Source organism: Petaurus breviceps, unplaced genomic scaffold (assembly GCF_028583685.1).
Source record: "Petaurus breviceps papuanus isolate PSGF00001 unplaced genomic scaffold, PetGlider_PUasm1.0 551, whole genome shotgun sequence".
Classification (NCBI taxonomy): domain Eukaryota; kingdom Metazoa; phylum Chordata; class Mammalia; order Diprotodontia; family Petauridae; genus Petaurus; species Petaurus breviceps.
Window position 1 is genome coordinate 26,475,298 of NW_027186372.1, and position 18,225 is coordinate 26,493,522.

Genomic DNA, 18,225 nt, shown 5'->3' on the forward strand with positions numbered 1-18,225 from the left:
GATATGAAAGTATTTATAGCCCTTTGGGCATAATTCCAGATTGCTCTCCAGAAAGGCTGGATCAGTTCACAACTCCACCAGCAATGCATTAGTGTTCCAATTTGCCCACATCCTCTCCAGCATTTGTCATTTCCCTGTTTTGTCATCTTAGCCAGTCTGACTAGTGAGATGTGGTACCTCGGGGTTGTTTTGATTTGCATTTCTCTAATCAATAGAATGATAGTATTTTAAAACAGTTAGGTAGCACTATGAATAGAGCACTGGACTTGGAGTCAGGGAGAGCTGAGTTAGAATGTGGACTCAATTACTTGACAGCTGTGTGATCCTGGGCAAGTTACTTAACCTCTATCTGCCTCAGTTTCCTCAACTGTGAAATGGGGATAATAATAGCATTTAACTTCCAGTGTTATTGTGAGAATCAAAAAGGATAATATTTGCAAAGAACTTAGAGTGCCTGGCATGTAATAGGTGCTTAATAAATGATTGCTTCCTTTCCCCTGGTAGAGATATCATCCAGTCTAATTCTCTTTATATTTACATGAGGAAACTGAGACCCAGAAAGGGAAAGTCATTTGCTTAATATTAGACAACTAGAGAATGGCAGAGCTGGACTAGAACACAATTCTCTTGACTCCCAATCTAATGCTCTTTCTGTTCTGGTAACAGAAGCTTTAGTGTCAGAGACTTGTTGTTCTTATCTTTTCACTTTCCTGTTGAGGTTCTGTTCCTTTGCTGAATAACTTCCACGAAGGGAAGGAAGTGTGTTAAAGTCCATAGCAATGGATCTCAAGGTTCTAAATTACCCTTGTAGGGTCAATAACTACCTTCTGTGGCTATCTCTAGCTAGCACATGAAAAATTTCTCACTCAGGACTGAATTTAAATCATCTCCAACAGGTCCACTTTGTGATCTTGCTGAAAGTGCCAGTTTTTATATCCTTTTGGAAAGATGGGTAAGGAAGGGAAGGGACAGTTGCTCTCCTCTGGCTGATGAATGGAGCCCAGAGGAAGGGTCAGTGAATTTTCTGGTGCTTGGTTGAGTTTAGAGAATCATTTTTTCTTTTCAAATATGCTCCTTTTATTTCTAGGATGTGTTTGTTTGTGGATCTTTTGTTGTTAGAATGTCGCTGAGGCAGGAAGACAGTTGTCGAGTTTACTATTTTTTCCCCTCTGCCCTACTATGAAATTCCAAATGAATGCCTGTTAGTCTTCCCCTATTTTGCATCCAGTTTCTCAGGCTACCAGTTCTCTTTTTCCTCTCCATTTCTGTTTTTCAGATAGGAAAATAAGCTTGAATTAAAGCCCCTTTAGAATGAGTAGATAACCTTTGACCCAGTAATACCACTTCTAGGTCTGTATCTCAAAAAGATCATAGAAGTGGGAAAGGGATCCATATGTACAACAATATTTATAGTATCTTTTTGTGGTGGCAAAGAATTGGAAATCAAGGGGATACCCTTCAATTGGGAATGGCTAAACAAGTTGTGGTACATGAATGTAATGGCATACTATTGTGCTATAAGAAATAAGGAGCAGATGGACTTCATAATAATTTAGAGAGACTTGTATAAACTGATGCTGAATGAGAAGAGCAGAACCAGGAGAAATTTGTACACAATTACAGACACTTTGTATGTGTGATGACTAACTTTGATAGACTGGGCTCCTCTCAGCAATACAAGGTTAGAAGATAACTCCAAAAGACTCATAATAGAAAGAGATATCCACATCCAGAGGAAGAACTACAGAATCTGAATGCAGACTGAAGCAAACCACTTGCTCTCTCTTGTGTTTTGTTTTGTTTTGTCCCTTCTTTCTCATTGTTCACTCCATTGGTTATAATCCTTCTTTACAACTTGACTAATTTTTAACATGAAGTTATTTGTAGATCCTATATTTGATTACATGCCTCCATGGGGGGAGAGGGAAGGAAAGAGAGGGGGAGAAAATTTGAAACTCAAGGGATTGTGGAACTGAATATTGTAAACTAAAAAGTCAAAAAATAAATTTTTAAAAAAAGAATGAATAGATAGAATTATCATCAAATGGTATCCGATGAAACAGTATTAGACATAAAAGGTTCTCAGTAACTATTTGAGTGATTATTTTTACCTTAGGACCTCACATCTACTACCTTTTGTCTGGAAAGGGAGAAGGAAAGAAGGGATTTTTAATAGGCATATAGATAAGAGAATGAGAATGCAGAATCTAGGTGCCTCACTTTTTAAAGCATAACTACATTTTCTTTTCCCTTTTTTTTGGAGGGGGGAAGGCAGGGCAATTAGGGTTAAGTGACTTGCCCAAGGTCACATGGCTAGTTAAGTGTTAAATGTCTGAGGCTGGATTTGAACTCAGGTCCTCCTGACTCCAGCGCCAGTGCTCTATTCACTGTGCCACCTAGCTGCCCCTACATTTCATTTTCAATCAACAAGCATTTATTTTCTCTCTCTCACCTCTACTTTTGGGGGTAAAAAATCCAACCCGTGTAATGAACCTGCATATTCAAAAAACTAAATTCCCTCCATAGCTATGCCCCCAAATGTGTGTGTCATTCTTCATAACACTTTATCACCTCTCTGTCAGGAGGTGGGTAGCAGGTTGTCATTATCTCTCCTCTGGAATCATGGCTGGTTACTGCATTGATTGGACCTCTTTAAGTTTTTCAAAGTTTGTCTTTACAATGTTATAGTTATTGTATAAACTGGGGACTTCTCTGGGGTCTTCTCTCTTGCCTCTGCCTCAGTTCATGTGTGTCTTTCCAATGCTCTCTGAAACCATCCCTTTCATCATGTCTTGTGGCACAATCAGATTCTGTTATATTCCTAGTCATTTGCCAATTAATGCACAGACCCTTAGTTTCCAGTTCTTTGCCATTAACAAAAGAGCACCCATAAATATTTTTGTACATATGGTCAGGAAACCCATTCTAAGAAGTCTTGGTCCTTAGCTTTGTTAATAGCTCAGAGGTTGATACAGAATTAGTTGGGTGACCTTCCTGAGATACCTGACCTCAATTTCTTGATCTCCAAAATGGAATAATTGGATTAAAGATAAACCTTTCTCTGCTCTAAAATTTGATGACTAAGATCTCTACCTTTCTGTAGAATCTAAAGCCATATGACACAGGAAAGTTTGTGGCACACACTGAATCATTTAGGCATATAATTTCCCGGGTTTGAAGATCTGGCTGAGCCAAGCAATAATAATGAAGCTATATTCTGAGTGCCGGCTAATTTATGAAGGTTGTTTCAACAAAACTCCAAATCTTCTCTGGAATGATTTGAGGTTTTGGGTCACTCTCAGGTGACTCCCGGAGGATTTTTTTAAGAGTGAGAAGGACAGAATTGTACCTACAGCAAAATAGCTAATGATCCCGGGATTTTAGAACAGGAAGTAACTTTAGAAGCTATTCTGTCTAATTCCTTTTAAAGATAAGGAAAATCTCTAAGCTTTATTTTCAGAGGAAGCTGAGACTAAGGTGGATAGAGATCCTAACCCAGAATTAGGAAGAACCAAGTTCAAATCCTGCTTCCAACACTTACTAGCTCTATACTAGACCCTGTGAAAGTCACTTAATCTTTGTCTGCCTCAGTTTCCTTATCTGTAAAATGGGGACAATAATACCCTCTACCTTACAGGATGGTTATGAGAGCAAAATATTATTTGTAAAGCACTTTGCAAACCTTAAAACACCACACAAATGCTTTGTTGTTGTTTAATCGTTTTCAGTCATGTCTGGCTTTTCATGAACCCATTTGGGGTTTTCTTGGCAAAGATACTGGAGTGGTTTGCCCTTTCCTTCTCCAGCTCATTTTACAGATGAGGAAACTGAGGCAAACAGAGTTAAGTGACTTGGCCAGTCACACAGCTAGTAAGTATCCATGCCTGGATTTGAACTCATGTCCCTAGGACTCCAGGCCTGCCAGATTCTCTTATCCCCTGTACCACCTAGCTGTTTTATTAATTTGTTTTCTCACTAGTTTGTTTCTCAATTTGTTATTCCTCCTTACTCAAACAATATTGTGATTTAGCTCTGATAGGTATGCAAGTATGGATATGTGGAGATATGATAGAAATGCAATCCATTTTAGTGAGGAAGAAAAGTGCTCCCAGGGAGGAGAAGATAGTTTTGGAACTTGGAGGTCCAAGATAAGGACTAAACTGCCTTAGCCACCACCCCTCGGGCAGACTGATTAGTTATTCTAGTCCAAAGCATTAAAGGATTGTGGCCTTAGTAGACATAGTAAGTCTAGTTTAAATGATTGTGTCATCAAAAATTGATGACTTTAAAATTCATCACCCCACCCAGGGGAAGAGGGTCTGTGGAATTATATCCCAATTGGCAGTGATACAGAAGTAGAGAAATTCACTTATTTGAGAAAGGTTACTGCACTACTGAGTGCGGGGTACTGGGGGAGGCACAGAGTATAGGTAAAATGTAGGCCACATTACCACCCTCATGAAATTCATAAACTCTCTGGAGGTTTAGACACAAATTGGTGATTATAAGTAGTTAGGTGGTCCTGGACTCAACAAGATCTGACTTCATATCCTACCTGAAACACTTAGAACCTCAGATGTCCCAACTGCAAAGTAGTTAGTGATTATAGTGTTTTGGAACAGGAAATTGAATTAGAAGTCACTCAGTCCAAGTGACTCATTTTACAGATCAGAAAATTCTCTAAGCCAGGGGTGGGGATTTTGCAACCTTAAGGCCACATGTGGGCCGATAGGTCCTAAGTGTGACCCTTTAACTAAATTCTAGTGTGGCCCTTTAGGACCTAGAAGGTCACATATGGCTTGGAGGCTGCAGGTTCTCCACCTCTGCAAGCTTTAGGTTCAGAGGCAGTTAGGGGGTAAACTGGGTAGAGCCCCTGACCAAGAGTCAAGAAGACACATGTAGCCCTCTAGTTCCTCAAGCACAGCCCTTTGACTGAATCTAAACTTCACAGAACAAACCCCTTGTTCTGTAAAATACGGACTCAGTCAAAGGGCCACACCCAAGGACCTAGAAGGCCACATGTGACCTCAAGGTGGGAGTTCCCCCACAACAGCTCCAGACATTTGAGTGAGAGTTGAAGCAGGAATGGGATTTCAACAGGCAGTTTTGGGTGCCAGGCAAAGGAGTTTGAACTTCACAAGGTAAAGTAGAAATCACCCGCTCACATGCTGGCACAACACCCCCATTCATAGGGGTTCACTTGGATAGCACCTTTGGGGCTGGAGCCCAGCCTTAGGTTACGAAAGTTTGGTTTAGATTCTTTGAGATTTTGAGATAGACCAAGACAATTCTAAAAGACTCATGATGGAAAATGCTATCCACATCCAGTAAGTTATACATAAGAGTTGTAGTTCCATGTGCAATTATTTTTTTTTATTATACCATGTTATAGACATGCTTGTTTTATTCTATAAATAAAGTCTTGTCATACTTCTGTAGTCTTCATATTCTTAATCATTCCCCAATTTATAGGCATCTATTTTGTTTCTAGTTCCTTGTTATCCCACCAAAAAAGTGCTGTTAATGAATATTTTAGTATAGATAGGGCTTTTTTATGTCTATTAGAAATTTCAAGATAACTTGACTAGGCTCATGGATATACTTTGTTGCTAACAAGCAAAATTAGCCTTGTGGAGCATTGGAAGGTGAGGAGTGAATTCCAAAATGTCTGCCCTAAAAGAGGGGCTGTCTGGAATGTGTTCCCAAGGAAGGAGGCCTTTCTTGGGCTTTGGGAGACTAAGATTTCTTTCTGGGAACTCCCTTAATTTAGTTACACCATAGAGTCCTCTTCACTTTCCCTCATCTTTGCTGGGTCAGAAATAGTAACTTAGGTTGGATCTTATGTGGTGGGAACTAGAGTAAGTCTAGTTTAATTGTAATGAACTTGTAAGGTTTCCTTTTCCAATTATGCTGAAAGTAATAGATTCCATTGTCCAGAGGTGAGACAGCAATAAATGAAATTTCATAGGAAGCCATAGGAGACACATAGGAAATCTCATTAATTAATTAATTACATTAAATTAATCTCATTAATATAGAAAATAGTCCCCAATAGCTTATGAAAGCTTTTATTCCATATGAAATTGTCAGGGCTAAAATTTATGCTAATTAAATAAAATGTTGTTGAAAATTTCATTCATTCATTTCTTGAAAATATGCATGGTTAATGAGATGTCTTATGTGTCCAGACTTTAGGAACACCCTGTAGACAGTAGATACCATGGACTTTGCTGGTGCCTGGGGGATTTGTGGTTCTCAAGTTTGACGTCTCATATGACTTGTCAAGTCAGGGGAAAGAGGAAGTTAAAACTGAAAACTCAGACTTTTCTAAAAAACTTCTTTTCCCCCGGGAAACTCAACCAGTCTGTTGTCTGACTTTTTTCTAGCTGGTACCATGGGGTTTCCCGTCTTGTTCAGCTGTGTCCTGATGGTGCTTTTTGCAGGTATGTGAGGGGTGGGTGGCATGATCCACATATAGGAGGGCTTTGGGGCTTTGCTTGGTCCACATGCTTCTTGGATTTCAGTAAATCTCCTACCTGTCATTCAGTACTAAAGGAAAATAAATGACAATTTTCTGGGCATCTGCACTTGAGAAATGTAATATGAAGGTTAATTAATTTTTCATAAAGAAAGCTTTATTTGTCATTTACCATTACTATTATCACAAAGTTGTTAAATTATTAGAATACAGTCAAGTAAATTGGTGAGATCTGATTGTTTTATATCAACAAATAGTTTCATTTTTCTTTTTGAAAGAGATATTTATATATTTTAAACCTCCAGATTGCTTCTTGCTTTGGATTTAATGAGATCAGAGACAGATAAGTTGTTTTAAATGGGAATATTTTTATTTGGAATGTTTTAATAGGATAATATAGTTATTTTAAAACTATTCCACTCTGCTCCCTTGATAAGCTTCATGCAAAGGGCATGTGAAACTCAGTTTGGAAACCTCTGATCTACAAGGAAGACACTTGTGGATGGTGGAATAAGGACAGGAAAGAGGTGTTTGATTTGGCAAACCCAAAGCCTAGTTCACATTAGAGGGCATGGGAAATGGAGTACAGAGGGATGACCAGATAATGAGCTGGGAACCAAGCTAAAGTCAAATGCTATCTATGAATGAAGGAGGAAAATTTGCTCTTTATTTAGGATTAAAGGATGATAGATTTAGATCTAGAAGGGACCTCAGAGGCCATCTAGTGCAGCTTCCTCATTTTCCAGGTGGGGAAACTGTGAACTGTGGTAGTGAAATGACTCACCCAAGGTCATAGAAGTGGTGAGTCTCAGAGATGAGATTTGAACTGAGATCCTCTGCCTTCAAATCTAGTGCCATTTGTCAGGGTACTGCCAGAATATATCATACCATACATCCTACTGAGTGTAACAGGTGAGCCATCCACATTCTGCCTTTAAGCTGCTTGAATTGGTTTGTTCTGCCTCTTCTTTCTGTCTGTCTGTTCTCTCTGTTTTTTTTTCTGACTATTCTGTCTGCCTGTCTTGTCTGTCTGTTTGTTCTGTGTCTGTCTATTCTGTCTGTGCTGTCTGTCTATTCTGTCTGTTCTTTCTGTCTCTGTTCTGTTTGTTCTATCTCTCTGCTCTGACTGTCTTTTCTGTCTGTTCTGTCTGTCTGTGTCTATTCTGTCTGTCTATCTCTTCCTGTCCTGTCTGTTCTGCCTATCTATTCTGTCTGTCTATCTGTTTATCTATCTGTCTGTTCTGTCTATCTCCTGGATACCTAGCTTGTAATCTGGAGGGACCTGTAAGGTTTCATACTTAATAGCCTTGTTCTATGAGGCAAGTCACTTAACTGAACTTCATTTCCATATCTGGAAAATGGAAATACTTTCACCCCTTACTTCACAGGAAATTTTTATTTTGTAAACTTGAACATTCCATGGAAATGTAAACATTCTAATTTCTTCCTTAATACATTAAAACAAACAAAAATTTATTCCAGGGGGCTGTTCTTGTTTATTTTTATATAATGCTACACAATTTAGCCCTTTATTATTGGGCAATTTTTTTCTCTAAATGTTTATGTTTTTTGTTTTGTTTTCTCAGCTTAGAGAATTGTTTCTTGTTCCTTGGGATGGAAGTTTATACTTATATAGATAGAAGTTGATAGAATTGAATGCTGTCTGGTGCCTTGAACAAAGTTGGGTACACAGTGCATGCAACCCTTTTTATTAATTGATTTCTTTTTATTTTTTAATAATATTTTATTTTCCCCCAATTACATGAAAAATAATTTTCAACATTTTATATCTTAAAATTTTGAGTTTCAAATTCTTTCCCTCCCTTTCTTTTCTTCTACCTCCCTCCCCCAAAGATGGCAAGCAACTTGACACAGATTTTACATGTGCAACCATGCAAAAGATTTTCAGATTAATCATGTTGTGGAAGAAAACAGAGACAGTCTCCCCCCCCCCCAAAAAAAAAAATAAAGTGAAAAATAGTATGCTTTGATTTGCATTCGGATTATATAAGTTCCTTCTCTGGAAGTGGATAGTATTGTTTGTCATGAACTTTTTGGAATTGTCTTAGATCATTGTATTACTGAGAAGAGCTAAGTCATTTACAGTTGACCATTGTACAATTTTGCTGTTACTGTATAAGGTATTTTCCTGGTTCTACTCACTCTATTTTGCATCAGTTCATATAAATCTTTCCAGGATTTTCCTGAAATAATCCTGCTTGTCATTTCTCACAGCATTCCATTACATCTATTACATTCTATCTTATGCTATTTCATTACAATCATATACAGCAACTTGTTCAGCCATTTCCCAATTGTTGGGCATCCATCTCTTCAATTTCCAGTTCTTTGCTACCATAAAAAGAGCTGCTATAAATATTTTTGTACAAATCAATCTTTTCCCTTTAGGATACAGGCCTAGGAATGGTATTGCTGGGTCAAAGGGTATGCACACATTTATAGTGCTTCTGGGCACAATTTGAAATTGCTTCCCAGAATGCTTCACAATTCCATCAACAATGCATTAGTGTCCCAATTTTCCCACATCCTTTCAACATTTGTCATTTTCCTTTTCTGTCATATTAGCCTGTCCTATAGGTATGAGGTGGTACCTCAGAGTTGTCTCAATTTGCATTCCTCTAATCAACAATGATTTAGAGCATTTTTCATATGACTATAGATAGCTTTGATTTTTTTCTTCTGAAAACTGCCTGTTCATAGTCTTTGACTATTTATCAACTAGGGAATCAACTTGTATACTTATAAATTTGACTCTGTTCTCTTTATATTTGAAAAATAAGGCCTTTATCAGAGACACCTGGTGTAAATTTTTTCCCAACTTGCTGCTTTTCTTCTAATCTTGGTTGCATTGGTTTTGTTTGTGTGAAAAACCTTTTAATCTAATTATTGATTGACTTCTGAAGGTTTTAGGACATATCTCTGTCCTTACTCTGATAATCTTTACAACTTGAAAATAGTGGACCCTCATTTATGTGAAAATATATATTTTTAATTATACATAATTTTAAATTATATTTATTTTTTTTAAAGCATAATTTAGGAGTCCTGGGGTTGGAATCAGAAACCTTGGATTTGAAGCACAACTAAAACACTTAACTAGCTTTTGGACCCCCTGGCAAGTCCCTTAATTTCTTAATTTCAATTTCTTCCTGTAAAATGGAGATAAATAATATTCTCACCCACTAGTTCAGAGGTTATTCACATCAGTTCAACATGGCCAACTATTTATGGGTGTGATGCTAAGTATCCGAGCCCAGATTTGATCCCCAGGTCATCAACACTAGAGCCGGTGCTCTTACTCGCTGTGCTACCTGGCTGGCCCATCCTTATTTGATTCTAATAATCCTGTGAGGTAGGTGCTGTTATTATACCCATTTAACAAGATGAAGGAAATGGAGGTTGAGGTAACCTAAGTGATTGGCCCAGAGACACAGAACTAGTATCTGAGACAGGCCTGACCTCCTCTTACTGACAGCCATTCTAGCCACTACCTTAATCACCTATTTTCTAACCTCCATCCTTTTCTCTTTGCCAGCAGGTCCTTCTATGTCTGATCAGACTGTGACAGGAATAGTGGGTCAATCTGTCACTTTGCCCTGCATATATTCAGTGCAGAATGGTGTCACATCCATGTGTTGGGGTCGAGGATGGTGTCCTCTGAATGGGTGCTCCAATGAAATTATCTGGACAGATGGACACAAGATGACCTTTCAGCATTCCAACCGATACCACTTAAAGGAGAACCTTTCTCAAGGGATTGTGTCTTTGACGATAGGGAACCTGACAGAGGCAGATGAGGGGATATATTGCTGCCGGGTGGAAATTTCTGGTTGGTTTAATGACCAAAAAGTCACGGTGAAACTGAATGTTGAACAAGGTAAGCCTTTCTCTTTTCTTCAAATGAGATATATTTGTAAAACACTTAGCCCAGTGCCTGGCACATGGTAAATGTTACATAAATGCTTAATTTCTTCCACTCCCTTCCTTTGCTCTTTGAAAAATCTTCTAAGAGAAACTGTGTCAAAGGAACTTCTCTTAGGTTTTACTGATCTCAATTTCCTATTTGGATTATCTGAGGTCTTCATTCAAGGTCCTCTCTTCTGTATGGAAGCTGGCATTCAGATACCCCTGTCCACTCTTGCTTTTTATTTCCTTATGAGAATTGTGCTAGGATGATTCTGGTTTGTAGAGAGATATGTTCAGAAGATCCACCATTTCCAGGCATTTGGAAGAGATTTATAGAAAATGGTATACCTTTGTCACATCTTACTGTCATAACCAGTAAAAAGGATAATGCATTTTGGAAAGGATCTGGGTTTTCATCCTGACTCTGCTACTCCTGGGACTTTGGGACCACAGGTGGCAGAACTAGAGTGATAATTGGAACCATCTCTGGGCCCAAGCTTCCTCATCTGCAAAGTAAAGATGTCAGTTAGATGCTCATTATAAAGTTCTTTTTCAAGACTAAACCAAGAATTTTGTGACCTTCTCATCTGGCCCTTGCTAGACAGACCAAACAGTTCATTTCCATACTGAGATAATGTTGAGTACCCCAGATGGAATTGAAGAGATTCATTGCAATTCAGCAGTTTAACAGACATTTATCAAGCCCCATAAGTAAAAGTTACAGATAGATGTGGGAGAACAAATATGTCGACCCTGTCTTCAAAGAACTTAACTTTTACTGTATGGTTCTCTAAAGTTACTTGGTGTCTGACATCATCTTCCCCATTAGGACAGTTTCATTTATAGAAGGCCTGAGTCATAGTCATAGTAATGCTTCATTATTCACAACCTAACAAGAGTGAGACCTCAAACTCTGAACTCAACCCTTTTGCCTATTCTTGATGTTTTTTTTTTTTTTGAGGAGGAAAGGGATGTGGGTTGTGAACTTTTCGATGCAGTGCCCCCCAAATGGCTGACTCTGAGGAAGCCATGTCTGGCAATGGGAGAGATGCCAAGAGCAAGTGGGCTTAGAAGAAAGCGTTTAGAGGGTAGATGCTCCACTCATTGAGTAGAGACAAGCACCTAGTATGTGCCAGACCCTAGCACTGTACCACCCAGCCCCCTCTGCAATGAGACCATAGGAAAATGATTCCAAACTCAGCTCAAGTGCCATCTTTTTCATGAACATTTTGTCAATTGAGTACCCCTCTCCAAACTACCTTAAAGTCAACATAAAGTTCTTGAGGGCAAGGGCTCCTCCATTTCTATCTTGGTGGCCCCTCTGCTTAGCATGGTGCCTAGAACAATGTAAGAGCTTAAAAGACTGTTGTATGGATTGAATGATTCCTACCTTCTTGGAGTAGTGACACTTCCCATGCTGATTTTGTTTTTGCCTTCTTCCTTTCCCACCTCTGTGGAAAATGCTGCATTCTCATTTATTTATTTATTTTTTCATTCATTCATTGGGAGGAGGCATTTGGGGTTAAGTAACTTGCCCAGGGTCACACAGCTAGTATGTCTCAGAGGCTGCATTTGAACTCAGGTCCTTCTGATTTCAGGACCCATGCTCTATACACTGTGCCACCTATGTGCCCTGATGCATGGTGTTTCTGTTAGCTATTATAATTCAGTTGAATAAATATTACTGTTTTGAAAAATTGAAGATAATTCCATAACACCCCTTAAATAACTAGATATCCTCAAGGATGATGTCACAAAATTAGTATTGGGGAATTCTTGTAGTCGGAGTTTTAGGTAGGGGATATAAGAATGAAAATCAAGTTTTCAAGTGTCTTAGGTCATGCATATATTCTAGGTCATGCTCTAGAGAGGCTAAATCAATGAGGCAGATAATTTTTAAATCTCTTATTAAATACAAATACTCAGTAAAGTTAGAGAGGAATAACTCTCCAGATCCCCTTAGGGAATCAGTTAGGTCAGTGGCATCCAAGACCCATGATAGTATTTGAGGTATCTCAGGATTTTGAGCTCGAAGGATCCTCAGGTCATCCCATCTAACCTTTAGAGATGAGGAGGATGAAGAAACTGAGTTTCAGGGAAAGGATAAGTGACAATTGCTGAGGCATCAGAGACCTGAGATTAGAACCTGCAAAATTGGTGCCCTTTAGCCTTAGACCCCTGCTTAGCCCATTAATGAAATCCAATGGATTTTGCTGGCCCTCCCAACATTTGCTCATTTCCTTGCACTCTTTTGCCTGATAGACTTATTCTTACTTTCCGTGCCCTTTACTGTTCCCATAGCCTGTCCAAGGTCTCAGGTCACTCCTGGTTGGGCCAGAAAGTTAAAAGCTTTTGAGTTATTTCAGGTTTTATTCCTTTTGTTGTTACTGTTCTTATCTTGGCCCTTTGGAGCTAAATCTGAGATGAAGGTAGATGGGCAGTATCTTTCATCTAATCTCCAAGAAAAATTAGATGCCTCATGGACAGACATTTCCAAGTACATTATGCACCATCCAAGTGACCCAATTTATTTTTATGAAGATTTGGAGTCAGGGTATCCAGAGTTTAAGCATAATGACTTGCATCTAGAAGGTGTTTGATAAATACTTGTTGAAATGAAATGGGATCTTTTGAGAAGAAAGAGGCAAGCACGTCTTGTGGAAAGAGAACACTGGACTGAGAGTCAGGAGAGCAGGGTATCCTGGGAAATGTTTAACAAGTGATTTTCCACTGAGACACACTTTCAAGTTTAATCTTCATTCTAAAGATTTTCTTCATCACTTTCTTAAGACAATCAATAAAATAATAACTCAAACTCTGATTTATAATATTTGCCAATTTCCAAGGTGCAGACGCTCACACTGAAAATTTAACAACCAGCTCTCTGGTTCAAGCTTTCTCTCACATCCCCCTGTCCAAGTCAGGGCTCTGACTTTTTATCTTGGGCAAAATACTTAAATCTTTACCCACAGTCTTCCCAACTGTTGACAAAGCACATAGAGCCCTGGGTCTGGGGTCAAGAAGATCTGAATTCAAATCCAGCCTCAGACACTTTCTAGCTGTCTGATCTTGGGTAAGTCACAACCTCTATCTGCCTCAGTTTCTTCACTTGAAAATGGGAATGATAAGAGTGACTCTCATGGTTGTGAGGCAGTTAGATGGTACCACCATGCTAGATAGAGCACTGAGCCTGGAGACAGGAAGACCTGAGTTCTAATTTGATTTCAGACACACTTACTAGCTGTGTGAAGTACATAGCACTGGACCTGGAGTCTGGAAGACCTGAATTCAAATGTGGCCACAGACTCTTACTAGCTCTGTGTCATTAGGCAAGTCACTTAACCTTGTTTGCCTCAGTTTCCTATATGTAAAATGGAGACAAATAGATAAAACCTGTCTCCCAGGATGGTTGTAAGGATTAAAAAAGATAATATTTGTAAAGTGATTTGCAAACCTTAGAGCAATATTTAAGTTCTAGCTATTATATCTGTCAAGTAGGCATCATAATCTCTGACTTACCTCTTGAGTATAAATGAGACGTAAAGTTCTTTGGAAATATCTATGCAAATGAAGGGTGACAGTTATTTCTTTTTCCTCATAAATAAGCCCAGAGGAAGCCATCACTTGCTCATTAACTGTTCCTTGATGCTGACCCATGAAATAGATTTGTGTGGACCTTATATAAAATCTCACCCTGGGTTTTACTCTTACTAAAAGAGAGATAGATTCTAGAATCATAAGGATTTTAGAATTGGAAAATAAGTTCAAGTTGGAAGGGAGTTCAGTGGCCATTAAAATCCAAACCACATCTGATTAGGAATCTCTTCAACATCTCTGACAAGTAGTCATTCAGCCTTTGCTTGAAGACATCCAATTAGGGGAACTCACTCTTTTCTAAAGCAAGCCATTCTATTTTGAAATACCTCTGTTAATAACTAGCATTTATTTATCACTTTCAGATTTGCAAAGCCCTGTAAGAATATTATTTCATTTGATTCTCACAGTAACCCTGTGAGATAGGTATCATTATTATCCTCATTTTTTAGATGAAGAAATTCAGGTAGAGAGAGGTTAAGTGACTTGACCAGGGTCACACAGTCAGTCAATAAGCTCTTGAGGCAGAATTTGAACCTAGTTCTTCCTGAGTCCAGCTGTAGCACACTATGCACTGGGTCACCTAGCTGCCTCTAAGGAAGTTTCTCCCCCCCCCCCCTTCCTTCTAAGGAAGATTTTCTTTATATAAATCTGCCCTTTGCAAATACCATTTATTACTCCTAGTTCTACTCTCTGTGGCCATAAATGAGAAATGTCCTTCTCATTTCATAGATATGGCAGAGAACTTGTGCCCCAGATAAGAGAAATGACTTATCCATTCCTCAAAGTACCAGAATTGTCATCTGGCATGCATTCTATCTTCAAGTTTAAAGATCTTTCCACTATGTATACTCCTGAAACTTCTGTTTGTCATTCATAATGTTTCCCAATGCATGTTTTTTTTTTCTTGTGTCTTTGTGGCTTCATCCTTGTCTTCAAAGTTTATTTCTAATACTAGCCAATATTGTTACTGCTCTAACCTCTACTTCTTATCTGATGTAGACAACCACCTAGGTCAGAGGATTTTTCATGGTAGAGAGAAGAGGGAGAGCTCTCTGAGCTCTGAGATTAGAAATGGAATAAAGAAGAATGGGAGCTGATTTTTTTAAAAAATTGATTTCTGTAAAATAGACTTCTAAAGACTAGTAAGAATCTGATGCCCATTCTTTAGAAAGCCTTCTTCATGGAGACAAGATATCATGTTGCCAGGACTACCTTCAGAGAAGAGAATATATTTTCAATGAGATAAAATAGATTTTAAGCAAAGGAAATAAATCTGAAGAAGTCTTTAGAAGGACCAACTAAGGCCGACCCCTCCAGAGCTATCTTAGCACCTATTTTCTCTTTTCTTACTATAGAACCTGACTCATTGGTGGTGGAGTGATTAGATCCCAATACCCTTTATCCATTTAGGTAGCACCTACAATTGGCAAAGATAAGTGATTTCATTTGGACAGGTGAAAATTGTTTAGAAAGGACCTTTGGGGCCCTTTGTGGGGGAATGCATTTGTAGTCCGGGCTATGGGGAGGCTCTGAGGCTGGGATGTCTCTTTGGTTCAGAAGTTCTAAGATACAATGATCTAAAGCTGATTGCAGGTCTGCACTATAAATCTGGCACAAATATAATGAGTCCCCAACAGTAGGGAACCACCCTTCCTGCCTAAGGAAAGGTGAACCGTTCCAGGTTGGAATGGAGCAGGTTAAAGTTACTGTGATAATCAGTATTGGAATTGGGTCCATGAGTGAACTTCTTCCACACTTCAAGTCTGGGTGAAATAGGAAGACCTAGTCTTCCCCCACCAAAGAAAAGAAGGCCATTGGGATAATATAAAGAAATGTAACATTATGTCCTATTTTTCTAAAGTGGAAATTTGTAATGCAATTTAGAGTTCTGTTTAACTTTGCAATTCCAGTCACGTGGCTCATACTCTAAATTCTCTTTTAGACATCCCTATAATGAAAGTTTAGATCTTAAGATAAGAGGGAAGATAGTCTCATTTCACCATTGGGGAAATAGCTTGTCTCTATTTAGACAAATTATAGGAATAAGAATCTGCTAAACCTGACTTTTAATATGGATCTCAAAACCCTTTATAAAAGACCTTTGATCAAAATTCTGGGAGGATCAGAGGTTTTTCAAACTGTTAACCATCATAATCTAAGGGAACATTTTTCCATTGACTATCTATTTGACCCACTTAAACTTCCTAATGAACTGAGATTTGTTTAGAAGGAAGTGTAGACAAGCAGGATGGTTTTGAAATCATGTATGAGATTTATTACACACTTTTAAAAATAAGAAATATGAAATGGAGATCCATGGTTCATATATATGATTGTTTTAAGTTCAGGATAAAAATTTTTTCTGAGATTCAGAAAGAGGAATTTAGGTAATGTTTAAGTTTCTTTAAAAAATATTTTTTATTTATTTCTTTATATTTTCCCAACTGCATGTACACTTTTCAATTTATTTCAAAAAATTTTGTGTTCTAAATTATCTCTCCCTTTCACCCTCCCCCACTCCTTGAGAAGGCAAGTAATGTGATATTGATTGTACATATAAAGTCATGCAAAACATTTCCATATTAACCATGTAACAAGAAAACACACACAGAAAACCAAGAAAAATAAAGCAAAAAAATATGCTTAAATCTGTTGACTTCTTAATAGTTGTCTGGATCTGTGATTTCTTTGTACTGTTTCAGATTAGAGAAAATATTTTTTCTTTTAGGGTCTATGGAATTCCAAGGGGTCTATGGAGAGATTTCAGGGTGTCTATGAACTTGAATGGGAATATACATACATACACATATACACACAAACATATACATATGTGTGTATGTATATATAAATATACATGTATGGATGTGCATATATATTCATTTCAATATAGTGAATTTTGGCCACTATATGATGCAGTGGATACAGTGTGCCTGCTGCCTACAGTCAGAAAGACTCATCTTCCTATGTTCAAATCTGACCTTAGATACTTACTAACTGTGTGACTCCGGGCAAGTCATTTAACCCGGTTTGCTTCAGTTCCTCATCTATAAAATGAGCTGGAGAAGGAAATGGCATTTTGTGCCTTTAAAACCATCCTTCTGGTAATGTATCCTTGGATTTCTCCAGACCATCAAAGTATATGTGTGAGATTTGTGACACGAAAATGGTCACCATCTCCTTTTATGGCATTGTCTGGGGCACTGAGAGTGACTTGCCAAAGGTTACATACATCCTGTATGTGTCAGAGACAGCTTTTTAGGCCAGATTTCCCTTACTCCAAGTTGATTTTCAGTCCAACATTCTATGCTTCCTCTCAGTTTGGTTTATAGAACTATGAATTATCAATTTTTTTAAGGTGTCTATGAACCAGGGATTTGAACCCAGTAAAAAGTTTGCTGATATTTCTAAAGATGGCCAGACTTCTCAGTATTTACTTATTCATACATTACATGAAATTTAATGTAGAATTTAGAGAAGTCAGTGTCATTCTTTGAAGATCATGACAGGGAAGATAAGTAAGGACTTCTGCAACCATGCATCTTTAGCAATTGTCTCACAATCTTATTTTGATCCTTGCTTGCTTTGATGGAGTTTCTGGAGGAAGTGAGCTTGGAGCTGAGATTTGTTAGAGGAAGAAGGTACCGACACAGATGTGTGATTGTTGTAGGCACAAGAAAGAAGGGGGAAGAACCCCCTAAGACATAAAGTGGGGAAGGAACTAAGAGATCAAGAAATCTTTTGTAAAGTCATGAATTGGGCATTGAGACCAGAGTCAATTGACTCATGTGGTGTTTCCAGTTTTCATTGCTCTAGGAAAAGCTGCCTCTCAATAGAAGGCAGAAGAAGCAGGCTTTAGCTTAATTAATCCTTGTTTTTAATGTTTATTCTAACACTAGCCAGTGCTGTTACTGCTCTAACAACCTTCGCTTCCACTCCCCCAATGCTGACAACCCTAACATCCTCCACTTCTACTCATCCAGTATTGACAACCACCAAGGATCAAAGCTCAGGTAATGTTCCCGTGTTTCTAATCAGGAGATTTTTGCTGAAAGAAAGAAGACTTTCTGTACAGGAGCAATGTATGGCCTAGTGCAACTGAGATTTGAAATGGAATGGAGTAGATTGGAAACTGGTTAAAAACGTGATTTCTCTATAATGAATGGGTTTCCAAAGGGTGATGAGAGTGTGGCAACCATAGTTCTGAAGGCCCTCTCGGTGGAACA

The 18,225-nt window shown here is 38.4% G+C and overlaps 1 protein-coding gene across 3 annotated transcripts in view; it reads left to right on the plus strand.

Annotated features, from left to right (window-relative positions):
* The first annotated feature begins 6,291 nt into the window (after positions 1-6,291).
* LOC138172730 (hepatitis A virus cellular receptor 1 homolog) overlaps positions 6,292-18,225 on the plus strand; it is a 33,419-nt gene continuing 21,485 nt past the window's right edge. Inside the window, exons 1-2 of one of the 3 annotated variants that reach the window (XM_069102507.1) lie at positions 6,292-6,443; positions 10,035-10,376. In XM_069102507.1, the coding sequence (XP_068958608.1) occupies positions 6,395-6,443; positions 10,035-10,376 (391 nt within the window). In that variant the 5' untranslated portion in view covers positions 6,292-6,394. The remainder of the gene's footprint in view (positions 6,444-10,034; positions 10,377-18,225) is intronic. The other 2 variants (XM_069102505.1, XM_069102506.1) reach the window with 2 other exon arrangements.